General features: G+C 44.4%; 1 protein-coding gene across 1 annotated transcript in view; it reads left to right on the top strand.

The window, feature by feature from the left end:
• Positions 1-18,021, top strand: part of LOC119380257 (disks large homolog 5-like) — a 154,552-nt gene that overhangs the window by 57,055 nt on the left and 79,476 nt on the right. The window contains 3 exon segments of the mRNA XM_049417805.1: positions 4,823-4,925; positions 5,045-5,221; positions 7,015-7,189. Of these exon segments, the coding sequence (XP_049273762.1) occupies positions 4,823-4,925; positions 5,045-5,221; positions 7,015-7,189 (455 nt within the window).

The raw sequence follows: 18,021 nt of genomic DNA, 5'->3' as shown, positions 1-18,021 counted from the left end.
ACAAATCTGCCAGCCATGGAAAGCAATTAACGTTCGTTTGAACTGATCATCATCCATCACGGTCAGAAATTCACGAACGCTGTCACGATCTGAAGTATTGCCGACTACAAGTTGTGACTCGTGAGCGGCTTTAGCTAGTCTTGCTTTGGATGTGTACACGGATTTTTCTTCTACTGATGCTGTTGTATCGCGTCGCAGTGTATTTTGAATAAGCCGGATAATGTTTACCGTTGTATAAATAACAATAAAGAGAAAATATGTGAACTAAGTGCGTGATTTGTAACTTTCGCGGTATCATAGTAGCCTGCCGATTACCATCGACATCAACTGCGAATGTCATTTCATATGGCCGTGTAGACCCGAAAGGCAAGACAGCAATGACATTCACTATGAATGACATTCGCCGCGAATGACATTACACGTGCCGTGTGACAGGGGTATTACACATGCTATTCCTTTCTTTGTGGTGGCAAAGCCCTCGCCTGGTTGATCCTGTATGAAATCAGGTTAGCATCATAGGTGCAGCATTGCACCATTAGAGTGCTTGAAATCACCTTCAAGGCCTCCGTGTGCTTTTTCAGATTGTCAGAGCATACCTCGTATGATATTGTCACGTTGTCACGAACAGTACAGCACTTCTGTCTGTCGGGACACCAGGATGTCGATCATTCTTGTTCTTGTTCACCTTCAACTTTGGCTTACACCCACTGTGGGGGATTGGCCAAGACTTGAGTGGTTTTATAAATGTTATAATACCTTAGAGGGGAGGTTACAGAATAGAAAAATTATAAATTTGATAGGAAATTTTGACGCTTGATCAAATATAAAAAAAATAAATAAATAACAGTAATAAAATAAAATAAAACAATGCCCGAATTTTTAAAATATATACATGTGCTGACACAGAAGAATAATAATATAGATTATCTAGTTAACCGATTGGTTTCATTGAGGTAATCCCTCACAGCCACGCAAACCTTTGCATTGGAGAACCCAGAAATAGAGGCTCCAAAAGACAAAAGCACAGGCACAGATAAATTCATTCCAATAGCCCGTAAAGGTCTTTCCAAAAGGGTTTTTCGTGCTGTAGTATATCGCCTGCAGGTCAGAAAGAAATGATCAGTTGTTTCCAGCTCACCACAGAATGCGCACAGTGGAGAAGGTGCCTGAGCAGACCTGTGTTGATAGAAATTTAGCCTCGGTACACGACATCGCAGCCTCGTAATTGACACTTCCAGTTTATGGGTTTGACAAAATGACCTCCGCCACGGATATAATAAGTGCTGATATTCTGTGGAATTTGTGAGTCCTGTGTCTGCAAAAACTTCCATAATGCTACGGCTGCGAAATCGCGCAGCCGTCACATAAGCGGATGTTGGAAAAGAAGGTAAAATCGGTCCATTAATCGACGACTTCGCTAAAGAATTGGCAATTTCATTTAGGAGCAACCCTTTATGTCCAGGAACCCAGACTAAGCGAACTTTTCTCAAATGCACGGGTACCAGTGCACGAAACGCCTTTATTACATGGGAGTCAACCCCAGCAGAAAGTGCAGCACAGAGGGATAGGGAATCTGTGATTATAACAGCAGATGTAATTGCCGAGTTTAACTTGCGCAATGCGAGCACTACTGCTAGAAATTCAGCCATAAAAACGGGTATGAAATCGGGTAGTCGAAGGGAGTAAGACCAGTCCAAATTCGGGCTAAATATACCAACACCTGACTTTTCGTCACACTGTGATGCATCTGTAGCAATAATAATGTTAGTTCTAATGCTCTGCAGGTGTTCTTGTAATAAACCGTCTAAAGTATGATGGGGGAGTGATTTTGCATTATTAGGAAAAATATCATCAAATTGAATATCCACAGGGTACGAATTATCATGAGGCGGGGTTATATCGCAGATACGTACGTTCAGAGGGTCCAGTAAACGCTGTACAAATATAATTTGCGGTATGTGAAATCGCGGCCATCTAGCCCCCAGGAAACACGACTTCTTCGTCTTTTCCACTTCCTTCTCCTCTCGTCAGTTTCACAGTGGCACATACACACAGTGGAATAGCGCAATATCATTGCATGCTCGTGGCATTACCCCCCTTCCAAAAAAAAACATCGTCCCGATGCTTAATGGTGATTAAAACAGAAACTAATTGTACACGCACACACACACAAATGAGGCAGCAATGTCGAGGTGTTACAACGATCATCCAAGTAGACTGGACGAATAGTCAACGGGGGTAGTACGGCTTCATCCTCATTACATGCACAATGTCTGCTTGCTGTAAACGACGAGATCGCCGAGCCGTGCCTTTAAGCAGGACTTCGTAGTTGACGTCGTTGAGGCGACATAGAACTCTATAAGGACCGAAGTAGCGGTGGAGTAACTTTTCCGAGCGGCCCCTTTAGTGAATGGGAATCCACAGCCACACTTGATCACCGGGCTGGTAAATAACCTCGCGATGACGAGAATTGTACCTCTGCAAGTCGATGTGTTGCTGGTTTTGGATTTGCTCGAGTGCAAGCTTGCGAGCTGCGTCTGCGAGCCGGATAAAGTCGCTCGCATCAATGGCAATGTAACAGCTGTCGGGTAACAGCATGGGATCCAGCATCGTAATTGCTTCTCGGCCGGGAAGCAAACGGAAAGGGGTGAACCCCGCAGTCTCTTGAACCGCAGTGTTGTAAGCGAACGTAATGTATGGTAGAACGTCATGGATTGGGTAATGGTAGTACAGGTAGGATTGGGTAATGAACTTTGCATACACAACAAAGCCACATTCTTTTTTATAATATTTGTTCTTCAAGAAGTCACTATTTACAAATTTTTCACTGCCATTTGAGACATGCGATTATATTTCCTTCACAATACATGCAGCTTATGCATGTAAGTCTCGAGTCCGCCGCGGTGGTATAGCGTTTAAGGTGCTCGGCTGCTGACCCGAAGGTCGCGGGTTCGATCCCGGCCGCGGCGGTCGCATTTCGATGGAGGCGAAATGGCAGAGGCCCGTGTACTTAGATTTAGGTGCACGTTAAAGAACACCAGATGGTCGAAATTTCCGGAGCCCTCCACTACGGCGTCTCTCATAATCATATCGTGGTTTTGGGACGTAAAACCCCAGATATTATTATTATTATGCATGTAAGTCTCGTGCATGTACAGAGAAATACTGGTGTTGAAAGTTTCAAATCAACCCTCTTATGTAGTGCACTTGTGAAAGTTGTGTCGTACTTGCTGTGTGTGTGACATCTTGTTATTGTGTAATGGGTGCACAGAGTTTCTAAATGCAGACAGTGGAATAGAACTTTTTTGGCAAGGAGGAACGTAGTCTTGAATGTAGTGTAATTTTGCTATATCACTGCTGCCCTCCTTGCGTAGGTATGTCTGGACTAGCATGCTTTCGAGCAACAGCTTGCAGCTGTATTGGTGCCAATGGAATTATTGTTATTCCAACAAGCTTCTTATGTAATTGATGTGATGTCAGGGGAACTGAGACTAAAGGCTACCTATGTGCTGCTTTTGGCTATAAATTTGACTTTTTCATGCTAAAGCTACTAGCAGCGTAACTATGTGAAATGCGCCTTAAGCCTTGGCGTCTATTTCAGCTCTTTCAGTTGGCAGTGCACTTAACAATTAGACAACGTGCAGGACTCAGTTGTGCACATATTCATTTCTGCTGCACTCGCTTTTCAAGTGCCAATCTGGGCTAGCTGGTGATACACTGTTAATGCAGCACTCGTGTACAATGATGCACACACAGAAACTCAGTAAGCACTGTGTCTAATGTCCATGTGTCCTTGTGTGGAATATTGCAAAAGTAGCGATTAACACTCCAGTTGCAGCATTATGCCGATATGGAACGTTTGTTTCTCAAATGCACAGTAGTGTGCACCTCAGAAGTGTGTGAATACCTGGGTATGAAAAACTGAATTAAAAAAAAAAGTTTCTTATTTTACGCTAAATGCAACACAGCCTTTAAGCAGATGGTCTGTTTTGTAGTCCTTTGCAGCGATTCAGTTGGCAGAATGGATGCCCCTCTTATTGAAACTATTTTCAAATTAGACCTTTCGAGATGTAACAGTGCAAATTGCAATTTATTTTTGACAACACAACCATTGTATTCACAGATACATGCAGAAACATATTATATTTTTTAAAACATGCAAAATAAGCAATCTGCAATAGAGCCAACAGCTCTTCTGACATTACCAAGTGCCAATAGAGACTGCTGCATATACATATAAGCATGGTGTCCTTGCCCTACCTGACTATAGATGGCACCACTGGCCGAAGATCCACTTCCTTACTTAAGAAGTCTGTAGGAAAGAAAAAGTTTAACGTACACTACTCCCTATTGTTAATCATGCTGTAATGATAGGATGGAATGAACACCAGAAATGTTCTTGAAACTGCACTGGCCCAAGTTTGAAAAATAATTGTATAGATTGCGCTATAATCACTGCAACATTTTTTTTTCTTCTTAGTATGTTATAAGGCATTTATTACATTCATGCAAATAAGGATACATCATGTATTTTTGACGCAATTTCATTTTTTCGACATTGAAGGCGACTGCAACAAACTGAAGTGCCCAAATTTCTTAACAAGACCGAAGTTCAGGGGAAGATGGAGGCTTGAAGTGGTTAGAAGTTGTCGAACAAGGAATGTCACTGGAGCCAATGTTTTCACACAAGGTGACTTGCCTTGATAGAGGCAAATTTTGTTTAAATTATTGGCTCCTGTGACATCCTTTGTTTGAAAACATTTAAATCACATTGGTTGAAGATAGTCTGTGAACATCTTGAATATCTTTATTGGTTCCTTAGGGTGAATGACGTCATTCTCAAAGCCAATGGTCTTGATGTGGCTGGAATGGACAAGCGAACTCTGTGTGATACTGTCCAAAACTCGAAGGGATCTCTGACTCTGGTAAGTGTCTGTCGAATATCATGCTGGTTTCTTGTTGCAGGAGTTAAATCGTTGACCTTTCTCTGCATTTTTTTGTATTTTAATAATGAGGTAACCAATCATTTTGTCACCTGTGACAGGTTGTGAAAAGAAGAAGAGCCATGAGCAGTCGGGGAGTCATTATGTTAAGCCTGAACTTGGGCAGCTCTCATGAACATGGGATCACCCTGGAAAATGGCCTTTACATCACCCGTATTGGCCCCGGATCAGTAGCCGCTCGAGAGGGAACTCTAGCGGTTGGTGACAGAATACTTTCTGTAAGCTTCCTTTGTACTTCTTTTTTCCCACACATCTGTTTCTTGTGTACTCAATGTATAGTTGAACCTTGATATAACGAATTATGTCCTCATATGTTTAGCGCTGTACCTTGTCAATGACGAATGACCACCATCTTGCCCAAGTTTCTTTTCTCTATATAACAGAGGTTGTAAAATCAGTAATTTATTTTGTTACATTGAACCGTTGTTATACTAGCGTTCAGCCTTTTATGCAAAATGTAGTCGCCGACAGATTTCATTTTTACTTGGAAGGTGCTGTACTAAATGTCCATGTAATTGGGCAGCACGATACAAAATAATTTCAATAACAAAAAAATTCAGTTTTGTTGAACCTGAGCTACATTTGCAGTTTGATACTGCATCAACAAAGTCTTACTCAAGCAATGGTATGGTACATGGAAAACTGAAATAAATGCAGGTCCAACGCAGTGGTACTCAGTGAGAACGAAACTATTGCGCATATTCTACTGTTGCGGCTTGCCGTAATAACAGATATCTAAGCAATTTTCAGTTTGCGGAAGACATCATACCCTTCACCAGTGAGGGTGATGAATTGCAAAAAATGATGGAAGAATTAAACTCGGAAAGTGTCAAAGTAGGGTTGAGGATGAATATGCAAAAGATTAAGATAATGCTAGGTGGCCGTGCAACAGAGTGAGAGTTCCTGATAGACAACCAGACCCTTGAATCAGTAGAATAGCATCTTTATCTAGGCCAAATACCAGGGGAGCCTACTTGCATAAAGAAAATCCCCTGAAGAACGAGGATGGGATGGACGGTAGACATTCTCAGCTCACGACCGGTAACTTACCACTGTCACTAAAGCGGAAAGAGCACAACCATTGTATACGGCGAGTGCTGACATACGGGGCAAAAACCTGGAGAATAACAAAGAAACTCGAGATGAAGCGAAGGACTACCCAGCATGCAATGAAACGAAAAATGATAGCCGTAACTTTAAAAGACATGAGGACAGCAGAGTAGAGCAGTGGACGAACAGGGGTAGCAGATATCCAGGTAGATATTTAGATTAAAAAAATGGACCTGGACAGGTCCCGTCACGACAAGGACAGATAACCGATGGTTAGTGGGAGCATTGGAATGGATGGGGAAGCGTGGCTGAGAATGACAAAGGGCTAGGTGGAGTGACAAAATAAAGAAATTTGGAGGCATAAAATGGAATTGGCTTGCCCAGGACAGGGTGGGTTGGAGATCATTGGAAAAGGCCTTTGTCCTGCAGTGGACATTGCTGATAGCGATGATGAAGTTAGGGTTAAGACAAATTTGACACTTCATTAAAAAAATTATTTGAAGAAAAATTTTAACTTCTTACAATCAGTTCCTTTTTTTTTTTTTTCACATGGAAGCTCGCACCTTTTTTTGTTTTCAGTTGCAAATTGTCCGTTGCCTTTAAGTACACTTTTAGGATTTGGTGTTTCATTATAGTGGAAATAAGTAAATATACTTTAAAAAAAGCAATACTGTCATTGAAAGGCGTTTCCTAGTCATATAAACTTGTATCAGTTGTGCAGCTAGCCGATTTGGCCCACAAATTGTATGTCAAGCTCTGCAGAATGAGCAGGATAGTTGTTCTGCCAATGGGTAATACGTGCATAAAACAGGCTGGATGTCAGAAACTTATAACTTTTCTTTCACATGAAAAATGTTTTTATGGAGTTGTGCTACTTAGTGGAACGATTTCACAAAGTGACACATAGTGTGTTGCAAATTATCAGGCTCAGAGATGATAATTGTGTGTTGTGTCTGCACAGATAAATGGCAAACCAGTGGAAGACCTCAGGAAAGCCATGGAGTGCTTAGACAATGCAGATTCCGCTGTTCAGCTCCAGGTTGTGAAAAATGCTGTCTTCAGCAGTTCGCCATCGAGCTCCACTGCCAGTGGCCACAACTTCTCTGAGAAGCTTGAACGGTCACCTCTTGCTCATGGTATGTGCTTACTCTGATGCGAACAGTGTACATACAAAAAAGAAAACAACAACAACGACAAAAAAACTATCTTTCACAAGAAAATACTGTTCACAGTTTTCACCTCAAAGATTATGTTCAGACTTTCTTCTTCCGTATGTTAAAAAAGGAATCAGAGTAACAAATGTAGACCAAAGATGGCAGAATATTCATGGTAGCTCAAAACAACAACTGCAAAAGTTGTAATGTTTCAGTGTCTGGGAATCAGTGTCTGGGAATTAATTATGTTGCCACTGCAGCTCATGCAACTCTGTCAACAGTGCAATGCAGCAATTAATTTACAGCAGTAGACAACTCATTTGCAGCAGTGCTATTGGATGTACAGCAGAATCCTGATAATGCAAGCACGTTAGTTCTGGATGAACTGCATCATATAGTAGAATACATTACGATTTTGGTTTATATGAAAAATTTGTGAGTCCGATACTAACGTACGAACCGCTGGTGCATGCAAGCAGGCCAGCGTGGCTGAACTCTGGCGGGGGTAACGTACCTGTGGTAGCTGCTTGCCCTCCTCTCTCAACTTGATTCCTAGCTGATATTCTTGTAATGTGCTTGAATCAGAATCGAAACTGAACTGAAAAATATTTTGCTTATCGGTTCAGAAAAAAATACAGTAGAACCCCGCTGATACGTTTTTGAAGGGACCGTAGGAAATAAACGTAAGAGACGGGAAACGTAAGAGCCGAAAAACAGGAAAAATGCCAAAATATTTAGTGGTACAGAATTTATTTCAGTGCTTACGAGCAGCACGAAAATTGGCGCGCTCAGCCGCGATCTAGTCGATGGATAGAAACGCGGAGCTGGGGACGGCCTCATCCACAGAAATGTAATCAACGTATGTGATTTTTTAACACCAGCAGCTGTAGGCATGAAAGAACTAAGCACACGCAATCGCGACCAGTGCGGCAAGTCCGACCGCGAACCGCGCGCACGACCATGCGAGCTCCAACCAGCTCGAACTCCTCCCGTTCTCCGACAAATAACGATGATGATGAGTCTACGCCAACGCGATGACAGACGCGAATGCCAATCTCGAAGGCCTTGCTTTCGCAAGCAATTACGTCATAGACGCCATGTTTGTGCAATACAAATCTCAAAGGCTATGCTTTTGTCAATAGTAAATGCCAATCTCGAAGGCCTTGCTTTCGCGAGCAACTACGTCATAGACGCCATCTTTGCAATATGAATCTCGAAGGCCACGCTTTTGTGTGCATCAATTGAAGGATCTTGTTGCTTGCGCCTCTCATGCGGCTAATATTACGGTCAAACCAGGCCAAGCTGCGTGAAAATGCACCATGGCCGCTCTCTCCGGTAGTCACTCGGTCGGCTCCGAGCGCACTTCGCGACGTATCATACGGGAACGGTCCGACAGCTACGACGTAACAGCGGGGTTCCCAATACATTGTATCCTGTGGGAGCTATGCCGGGACCGGCGCAAAACGACGTAACAGCCGGGAAAACGCAGCAGTGAGGAACGTAACAGCGGGGTTCTACTGTAGTTCAATTTAGGCTTGTGCAAGTATCACTTTTCTGGTTTGCAGCAAAGTCAAAACGAATAGTAATTGAATTATCAAATCATTTTTAAGTGAATTTAAATAGCTGATTTGTATAAAACCTAGAAATGCTGGTCACTGGTGGCAAAATTTTTAGATAGAACTTGACTTTTCAGGACAATTTCCGCAACTTTGTTTATCTCGAAAATTAGCTTATTTTGAAGCTTTTGCTGGTTTTTACTATGTCGAGTTAACTAAATAATACTGTATCACAAAAATTGAGCTCGATGCAGTGTCTAAAAATAACTTTATGCAGTTATTTCTGAAAGTTGTACCCATGTGTTTTTTTCCTGGCCTGTTTTAAATGTGGGTGCAAGTTATATGCGGTAATATATGTTAAGTTTAAGAAATTTGTCATACTTAACCCGTATAACCTCCTCTAAAGTTTTCAAAAATATTTCACAACCTGATTGCAGGTAATATGCGTATGCACATGTTACTTCCTTCGTGAAAAGGTGGCCTCGCGGCATAGTGGCTCTGTGCTGCTGTGAAAAAACCTTTCCAAGTGGGTTACATCTGGCTATATGCATGCAATATTCGTTCCTTTCGCATACTTCAAAATTTCAGTAATAATAATTCGGATTGAAGTGAACTCGAATACTGTAATATTTGTTCGAATATTCGAAGAGATCTTAATATTTACTGTGGCTTAGTTCAAATGGATTTGGGCATGTGGACAGACAGTGTCACCATGTGCCAGTGTGATCGGTAGAGGCCGAATTTTTAGGCATTAAAAAAGCTTGTTTTAGGCGCCTATAATAGGCAGGCAAAACAACGTTTTAGGGTTCCAAAATCGTAAATATAGGCACAATAAATTTTCACATAAATGCAAATAATTTCAAACGAAGACGCGCGCGACCTCTATCTACGACAGGAAAACAAAAATGTTATTGCTTAAGTTATTGCCAACAGTTGAATATAGCCGTGCAATAGACCTTTTTCAAGCAATCCCAGAACCCCCCCGCGGGCTCGCGAAGCACTATGGGAAAAGTGAGTACGCCGAGCCGCTGGCTGTTCCGTCGCTCGCTGCTCGTTGGCGCCGTGGGAGCACCAAATGAAAAAAACGCGTCACCGCTGGTTGACTATTACTAAATCCTAAATACTACACATGTCTGAACGCACCTGCATGTATCTCTACGCATGAAATGCGAAAGGAATGATGCATTCAGTGTGGGTATTACCGAGCAGATGTATGCCGGATGTAGCAGTTAAGCGACATGCGAGTTATCACGTGCCGATACATGCAGTAAAAACGTGCTTTCGTGAGTGACATGAGCTGGAACACCAAATTCGTATTAATTCAATTATTACTTGTTCACAAGCCGCTATGGCATTTAATGCCATAGCGGCTCGTGATCTGGTTTAACTAAACTGTAGAGAGGTGTTGCAGTGTTCAGGTATACAGATGATTATTTGATTTTAATTGACAAGTCACGTGCTGTACAAAGAAGTGAGCACATTCTAAACGTGTTTAAAGAAAACGGGATGGGACTAGAATTTATTTGCGAGATGCCTTGCTCTGATAATTTGCAGTTTCTTGATACATGCTTTTAAGTTTCACTGCGGAGCATGTTTGCGGGCAGTATAGCCCGCGTTCAGCGAAATCGGTGTTTAATTTCGCATCGGTGCATTCGAATATTGTTAAACGAGGAATTGTGATGTCATGATTACGCACGGCATTGAAAAAAAAACTTGCGCACATAAGATGAGCAGTATTTTCCAGCTGCAAAGTGATCAAAGAGGCGGGATATCCTGTGTATTGTTGTATCGGCTTGTGAAAATCTGTTCACATGGCAAAGAAAGATTAACACGGACGTCCTCTATCTGTAAATAAGGAATAAATTAGAAATTTTGCGGTTATCCCATATATGTATAAGAAGTCGCATGGCCTGAAGAACATAGGCAAGCGATGTGGGGGTGAAGGTTCTGTTGGCCACCCCGAATAAGCTTAGTCACATTAAGGTCGCAGGGGTCTGCGGTGGGCAAAGAAAAATGCGGTCAGAGGCATGCCAATTGTTTTGTAAATTGTGTAAGAGTTAACCGCAAATTTCTCTTTCTTGTGTCCGCATGTACGTCGGCCAGACTGGTCGATGTACAGTAGAACCCCGCTGTTATGTTCCTCACTGCTGCGTTTTCCCGGCTGTTACGTCGTTTTCCGCCGGTCCCGGCATAGCTCCCATAGGATACAATGTATTGGGAACCCCGCTGTTACGTCGTAACTGTCGGACCGTTCCCGTATGATACGTCGCGAAGTGCGCCCGGAGCCGACCGAGTGACTACCAAAGAGAGCGGCCATGGCGCATTTTCACGCAGCTTGGCCTCGTTTGACCGTAATATTAGCCGCATGATAGGCGCAAGCAACAGAATCTTTCAATTGATGCAAACAAAAGCATGGCCTTCGAGATCCAAATTGCAAAGATGGCGTCTATGACGTAACCAAGGAGGTTATATACTATTTCTTCTGGAGTGGAGGTGGCGCCCCCGTAAGTGAAGCCGGTCGCCGCCATATTGCAAAAGGAAAAACTCGGAAGCAGACGACGGAGTGCGCTCCGTTTCCCCGCCGTCGCAGTTGTCTTTGGGGACGGTGGCATGCTTTTGTAAAGCAGTTAAACATTTTACGAGGCCATGGTGACTTCGTGCGTCGCTTATGGCTGCATAAATCGCAATAAGAAGACGCCTGGGATCACTTTTCACGTGTAAGTGTCCTCACTTCGTTCGCTGACGATTGTCTGTTTTTCGTGCATGCTGTTAAACTGGAAACAATTTGAAAGGTGCGCATACATGTAATACATGCGTACAGTTGTAGCGACGAAAATTGTATGCTTTAAATGTTCGCTGACACGACGTTGTACGTGATTTTTAAGTGTATACACGAAGTGGGTGCAGTCTAGCTGGACGTACCGAGCATTATTGGTACGAGTAGGAAGTCTGAACGCCCTTAGAATTCCGAGCTTTCTGGTGTTCTCTTGCAAGTCAAGACTGGCGGCGTGCATGCATATTTATCCGGTGCATGGATATCGAATTTGATGCATGTTTATCGAGGAATTGGCAAACGCAACATTCCGTGACGTGATTATCCGTGTTACATGTTTCCAAAAGACTGCGCGCAGCGTTCTACCTGGGAACGTGCCGGTCGAAGAAGTTGTTAGAGAGCTAAGGACGGTGACCAGCTCGACCAGCTCTGACCACCTCTGCTCCATGTAAGACAATTTTATCTCTAAAATAAGGTGCCGCCCGTTTCACGGCCGATCCCCCGCGGTGGGTTGCGCCAGGTTGCCAAGGAACAACCAACCAACCACCTCTGCCCTATTCACTTCGCAGAATACTGCTTCGACAGAACGGGGCAGACGGCCTGGCAGTGTACCTACAATTTTTCCTGCTTTCCAACGCATCTACAAAAGCCGTTAGTTTCTACCTCCTTGACGTAGCTTCAACACAAATAGTTACGAAAAGAAGAAATTGCGGCAAAAGCAAGATGTAACTCTTTTTAAATCCGACCAAACCGGAACCGAAACCCCGAAGGACGCGGCTGCTTTACTTTTTTATGCATCTAGTCTGAGAGGGCGAGAGCTACCTCGATTCGAGGCTGTGCGCGCTGCGCTTGCCGTGATGGCACACGTCGCCCACGTAGGTTAATGCTTGCGAATCCTCCTTCTGGTCAAATGTTCGCGTGATGAATGTGTGCTTATGTAAAGAGAATAATTGCGTTCCACGTTAGCTTGTGGTTACCCCTTGAACACTGACGCCGCTACAACACAAAAAACCAGTTCCTAGTAACACATATGTAATTACAGCGCGCTCGATATACGAAGCACCCCTTCGACAACAGATTATTCTGAAAGTCTGCAGCTGACAATGGGTGTATGACATAATTTGTTTCATAAACGAGAAGAGGCAACTGTTCGTGGGTTTAAAGCAGTTTCCATCTCATTTTTGATTGTGGACTGCAACCAACGCGCGCGCCGCGCGTATTCCATTGCCGTCTATGGCGGTCGCGCCGTGTTTTTCCTCTAGCTACATGGCCGCCGGCGGCTTCACTTGCTCCCGTTGGCGGCGGCCGGGACTGCCACTCCAGAGGTTCTATAGAACCTCCTTGGACGTAACTGCTCGCGAAAGCAAGGCCTTCGAGATTGGCATTTACTATTGACAAAAGCATAGCCTCTGAGATTTGCATTGCACAAACATGGCGTGTTTGACGTAATTGCTTGCGAAAGCAAGGCCTTCGAGATTGGCATTTACTTCTGCATCGCGTTGGCGTAGACTCATCATCATCGTTATTTGTCGGAGAACGGGAGGAGTTCGAGCTGGTTGGAGCTCGCATGGTCGTGCGTGCGGTTCGCGGTCGGACTCGCCGCGCCGGTCGTGATTGATTGCGTGTGCTTAGTTTTTCATGCCTACAGCTGTTGGTGTTAAAAAAATCACATACGTTGATTACATTTCTGTGAATAAGGCCGTCCTAAGCTCCGCGTTTCTATCCATCGACTAGATCGCGGCTGAGCGCGCCAATTTTCGTGCTGCTCGTAAGAATTGAAATAAAATTCTGTACCACTAAATATTTTGCCGTTTTTCCTGTTTTTCGGCTCTTACGTTTCCCGTCTCTTACGTTTATTTCCTACGGTCCCTTCAAAAACGTATCAGCGGGGTCTACTGTATTAATGCATGATTCAGCGAGCATCGAACTTCATCAAATGGAGCCGTCTCATCTCGCATCGCTTTGTCAGTCATGAAAATGTAATCCCATCTTCGAAAGCACAGTAATTTTGTGTACCATCAGTGCCTCCTCTATAACTTTCGTGCCTGGTAGAACACCCTCCCGCGGTCGTCGGCGCTTGCGTTTCCCCCGCTCGCCGCGACTGCGTGGTGGCGCTGTGCAAACAGGGTCGGGCGCTGAGCTGGTAGTGCTGGTGCGGCGCGGCCTAGAGCGCTTGTTTGCTTGCTCTGCCTTGGACACGTGCGGTTGGGTTTAGCGAGTCGAATGCGATGGAAGATTTTTGATCCTTTGTCGTGACCACGTAGCTTGCATGAATTGCGATGTCGTACTGCTGCGTGCCGCTGTGCAAGTCGGACGAAAAAAAGAAAGTGCCTGGACTGTATCCATCTGACCAGCTCCTTTTGTCCTTGATACTTTGCGAGCTTTTGCAGACGGTGCGCTCAAAGGCAACCCAACTTTGGCAAAGCCATTCAGTACCTTGACAAAGTACACAGTTCCAGCCCTCTGTGCATCAAGGCTCCTTAAATGCCAGAGTGATGGCATCTATGACCACAGGGTGCGACACGTGAACCTCATATGTATTTACTTCCTCAAGCCACTCCTCTCGAACTATGCGTTTAAAGGGACACTAAAGAGAAACAATGAATCGGTTTAGATCGATAAATTGTGCTCCGAGAACTAATGTCGTTAACTTCGCCATCACTATAGGTTTATTAATAGAGGAGAAAATCGAGTTCAAAGTTTTATTAGGGTGATTCCACGTAAGATCGAACAATCGATGGCTGGTCGACCTCTCAAATTTATTTCAAAATTTTATATATTATTGCCTGATGAGTGGAAAAAGAGATCCACAATTTGTTTTGCCGCCAAAAATTTTTTCGAAGCACAGGAAATCAATAATGACGAAGAGGTGGAGTAGAGCGCTCATCCGCTCTACTGTTTTGGCCAACTTTCGTTATGAATTGCACAAAATATATTAAGTTAGGTAGCTGAAATTTCTTTAACTAAATATATGCATGTTTTTGCTTCTGCTCAGGTATTTTAGTTTTGATGTGTAGTGTAGATCTTTTTATAAAAAACCTCAAAATAGCCCCAGGAGACGTTATTTTCTTTACTTTGAACGTCTTTATCTCGAAAAATCCTTGTAGCAGAGCGACAAAAATTGCGCATTACGTTCTTCGCATCCTTATCTACCACACTGCCGAATCTTATATTTATATAACTTTTCAGTAAAGAGACATGATCGGGCTAAGTGAAAAAAAAAACACCGGACAATGAAAACTTCTGACGACAATTAAAAAAAAAAACATTTTTCATATTTCTTAAACTTCATCCACTTATTGTCCTCCACATCAGCTTTCATAATCATTGAAAACATTTAGCACAATGTCGTTGCACTAATAGTTACGACCCCTCCAATGAGACCCTTGGGCAAGGATTGGCAATTCCGACTTCTTGCCCAGCAAGTGTATAAAATGCAGGCAGGATTGAATTGCTTTTTTATTAAAAGGCCAGCAGGTACCGAAAAAGGTGTCGCCGGCACTGAAGACGTTAATTTTGAAATTATTTGGTCATGCAGCAGCCACGAGCGCGGGGCTACGAGCGCGCGCGCACCCGAGATGCTCGTTGTAAGAGACGGCGCAGTGAGAGCTCGTTTCCGCGTCCTCAGACCGATTGAGTTCGAAACAGCAACACCTCCCGGGTGACTTGAACGCACGTGCACTGGAGCTTCGCTATTCTATCCGCCCTCTGTTCGCATCGCAGCTAGGCGCTGATAACAAGGGAGAGATGGAAGCAAGATGAGAACTCTATAAGGGAGCTATGAGCGCTCGCTTCACGCACGCTGCTGCCAGAGAAACTGCGCTGCGCCAGTTGCGATCAGTGGAAAGCATTAACGTGCGCTCCAGTGGCAAAGCAAAATATGGAATGTCAAAGGAAAGAAAAGCAAAACTATCGGTAACCGGACGCGCTTGCCTATTTTAGATGTCGGCAGCAGACGGCCTGAACTAGCCGCGCGTTCAGAGCGCTGTTCACACTTCATTCGTGCGGATAGTTCTTGTGCTTTGCTCTTACTCTACTCCTCCTGTGCGTCTCATGGCGAGAAAGTATAGCTGGGAATGAGTGTATTGTGGAGACTACCTTTCGAAGCACAAGAAGCTTAAAGGAGTACTGACACGAAATTCGTGATCTGCTCGTGGTGCACATAAACAACGATGAGTGAATTGTCGTCCTGTGACCCTGGCAGTGATTTCTGCGATTTAGGCTGCATGCAGGACGCAGCCCAACGAAACAAAAAATGTCCCTTTTTCGATGTCTCAAAATCGTGTCAGTACTCCTTTAATTATTGCAAAGAAGCCACAATTTCGTAGAGTTACCGACCTAGGCATATACGCTTTGAAGAAACGTTTAACCGCCCGAAAGGTCAGTGACTGCCAGTGAGACGGACTACTTGTGCTACGCGTGCTTTTGCTACCACTGCAATGAAAGATCTTCACGGAACGCACAGTTTAACGATGACATTCTTATGCCCCCTGAAAAAGAAATCGACGTCATTAACGAGATCACTGCGACTACCGGTGTGCGTGCGTTCCAGTCACCCGAGAGGTGTTGCTGTTTCGAACTCAATCGGTCTCAAGAGCTCAAGAGCTTAGCGGTCGAGTAGGCCTTGCTTCTACCGATCATTGTCAGCATCTCGATATCCTGAAGTCGAGAAAATCGGGAAACGAAACTAGCAGCCGCACCTGCGCAAGTGATGCCGTGCAGCGAGCGAAAGACCGCGAAACCCCTGTTTGGGTGGCGGCGCCTGGCGGTGACCGTTGTACTCGCGCCGACGGTCGCGCCTTTTGTTCTCCTCCCCATCCACCAGGCACTGAAGTTATAGAGGAGGCACTGGTACCATCAACCTAATCAGACAACGTGAGAAATTTCGGAGGTATATCATGTCACAAATAACGCCACACTTTGTGTCAGTCAACCTTCTCAGTCGTTACAAGACAGGGAATTCAACTTTATTAATCGACTGTAAGCACGCGCCTTGGTTGTTTGACTTCTGGTGCCTCTCTGTGACACGCGCGACGCGCTCCGATTTTTGTATATATATATGCTTCTTTTTCACGCGTGCAATAAACCTTCAGTTGTGTGTGAGCGCTCGTTTGTGCATTTCCTTCCTTGTACTGCTCCTTTCTTTTTTCGCTCTAAGTATTATTCCAACCTGTAGTTATAGCACCAATGAAGGTTAGTAAGCACTTATTGTTCGTTACATATAAGGTGCAAGCGACGCAATGAATGTATCTCCTTTCCCCAAATGCCGGCTAGACTTTCTATATAGTGTACTCTTTAAATATCAGAACCTCACACTGTACTCGCAGACAGTGTCATGGACGCTGGATTTTAAATGCATCCACGAGTCATATAGATCGCTCCTGCAATTCATAGGCAACCGAGTTGCATTCTTTTTTCATTTATGCCGTAAGGCGCACTAGCGCAAAAAATAAATAAATAAAAAGTGACGCTTCTGTGCCGCTCAACTAGTCCAACAGTGGGACAGGACGGAAATCGTCGAGAGGCTGTCGCAGCTAAACACTGAAGTTCGGGATTGAATTGAGCAGTAACATGTTGCACCTTGCCAAATTCACTGTGTCTAAGGAGTCCTCGCCGGCGCAAGCGGAGAGCTACAGTGCAAGGCCTGCACGCCTAGTCGAGGCGGCTGCTGCGACGTACAGACATTTCCCATGACCGCTTGCGCGCCCGTTGGTGGCGCTCGTGTGCTTGAAAAAGGTCTATTGTGCTTTGTCTCACACGGTTCACAGAACATGGTCTCTCCTGTGTTCTGCACAGTGGGTAAATTGTCCACTGTCGTATCAACACACTCCTGGGTGTCTTTTCGGCATGACTGAGAAGGACAGAGCAGGAGCAGGTAACCAGATCGCTAAAAGACCAGAAGGGAGGGATTCGGCCTATTGGCCGAGTCTAATCGCATAGAGCTAATTTCTCCCCTGGCAGTGAACCACTGGCGTAGGCGGTGGGGAGGGGTTCAAACACCACCCCCCTGAAATTTTCAGTTTTGCATGTGATATATACGTACACATCAACGCATGCATGAACACATAAAGAATGGTTGACCCCCCCCCCCCCCCCCCTCTGAAAAAAATTTCTGGCTACGCTACCGCAGTGACACCTGACAAAGTAAGTTACAAACAAAACAAAAGCCGCGTGCACATCCCGTTTTCTTTCTTTTCTTGCTCTTCACTCTCCTTTCCGCTGACGGCTCTCCGCGGTCTCGCATTCGTCAACCGATCGCGCCATGCCAGTGCAGCAGTGAATGCTCGCCAGCGTGTCCTACTTCACTTCCACTAGTGGTTGTTTCCGCGAGTTGGTTGAACTTGAGACTAGGTTGAACCCCATAGTTCCGAACAGTCAGTGCTTCACGGTAACATGAATATGGTCTCAAACTGCACCTGGGAGCAAAACTTGAGGCTAAAAGTGTTCATATAGGCCCAATTTCGAAAATAGGCATTTGTAAGCAT

Source organism: Rhipicephalus sanguineus, chromosome 1, assembly GCF_013339695.2.
Source record: "Rhipicephalus sanguineus isolate Rsan-2018 chromosome 1, BIME_Rsan_1.4, whole genome shotgun sequence".
NCBI lineage: Eukaryota > Metazoa > Arthropoda > Arachnida > Ixodida > Ixodidae > Rhipicephalus > Rhipicephalus sanguineus.
The sequence above is the reverse complement of the archived record's forward strand: the minus strand, read 5'-3'. Positions and strand labels throughout refer to the sequence as shown.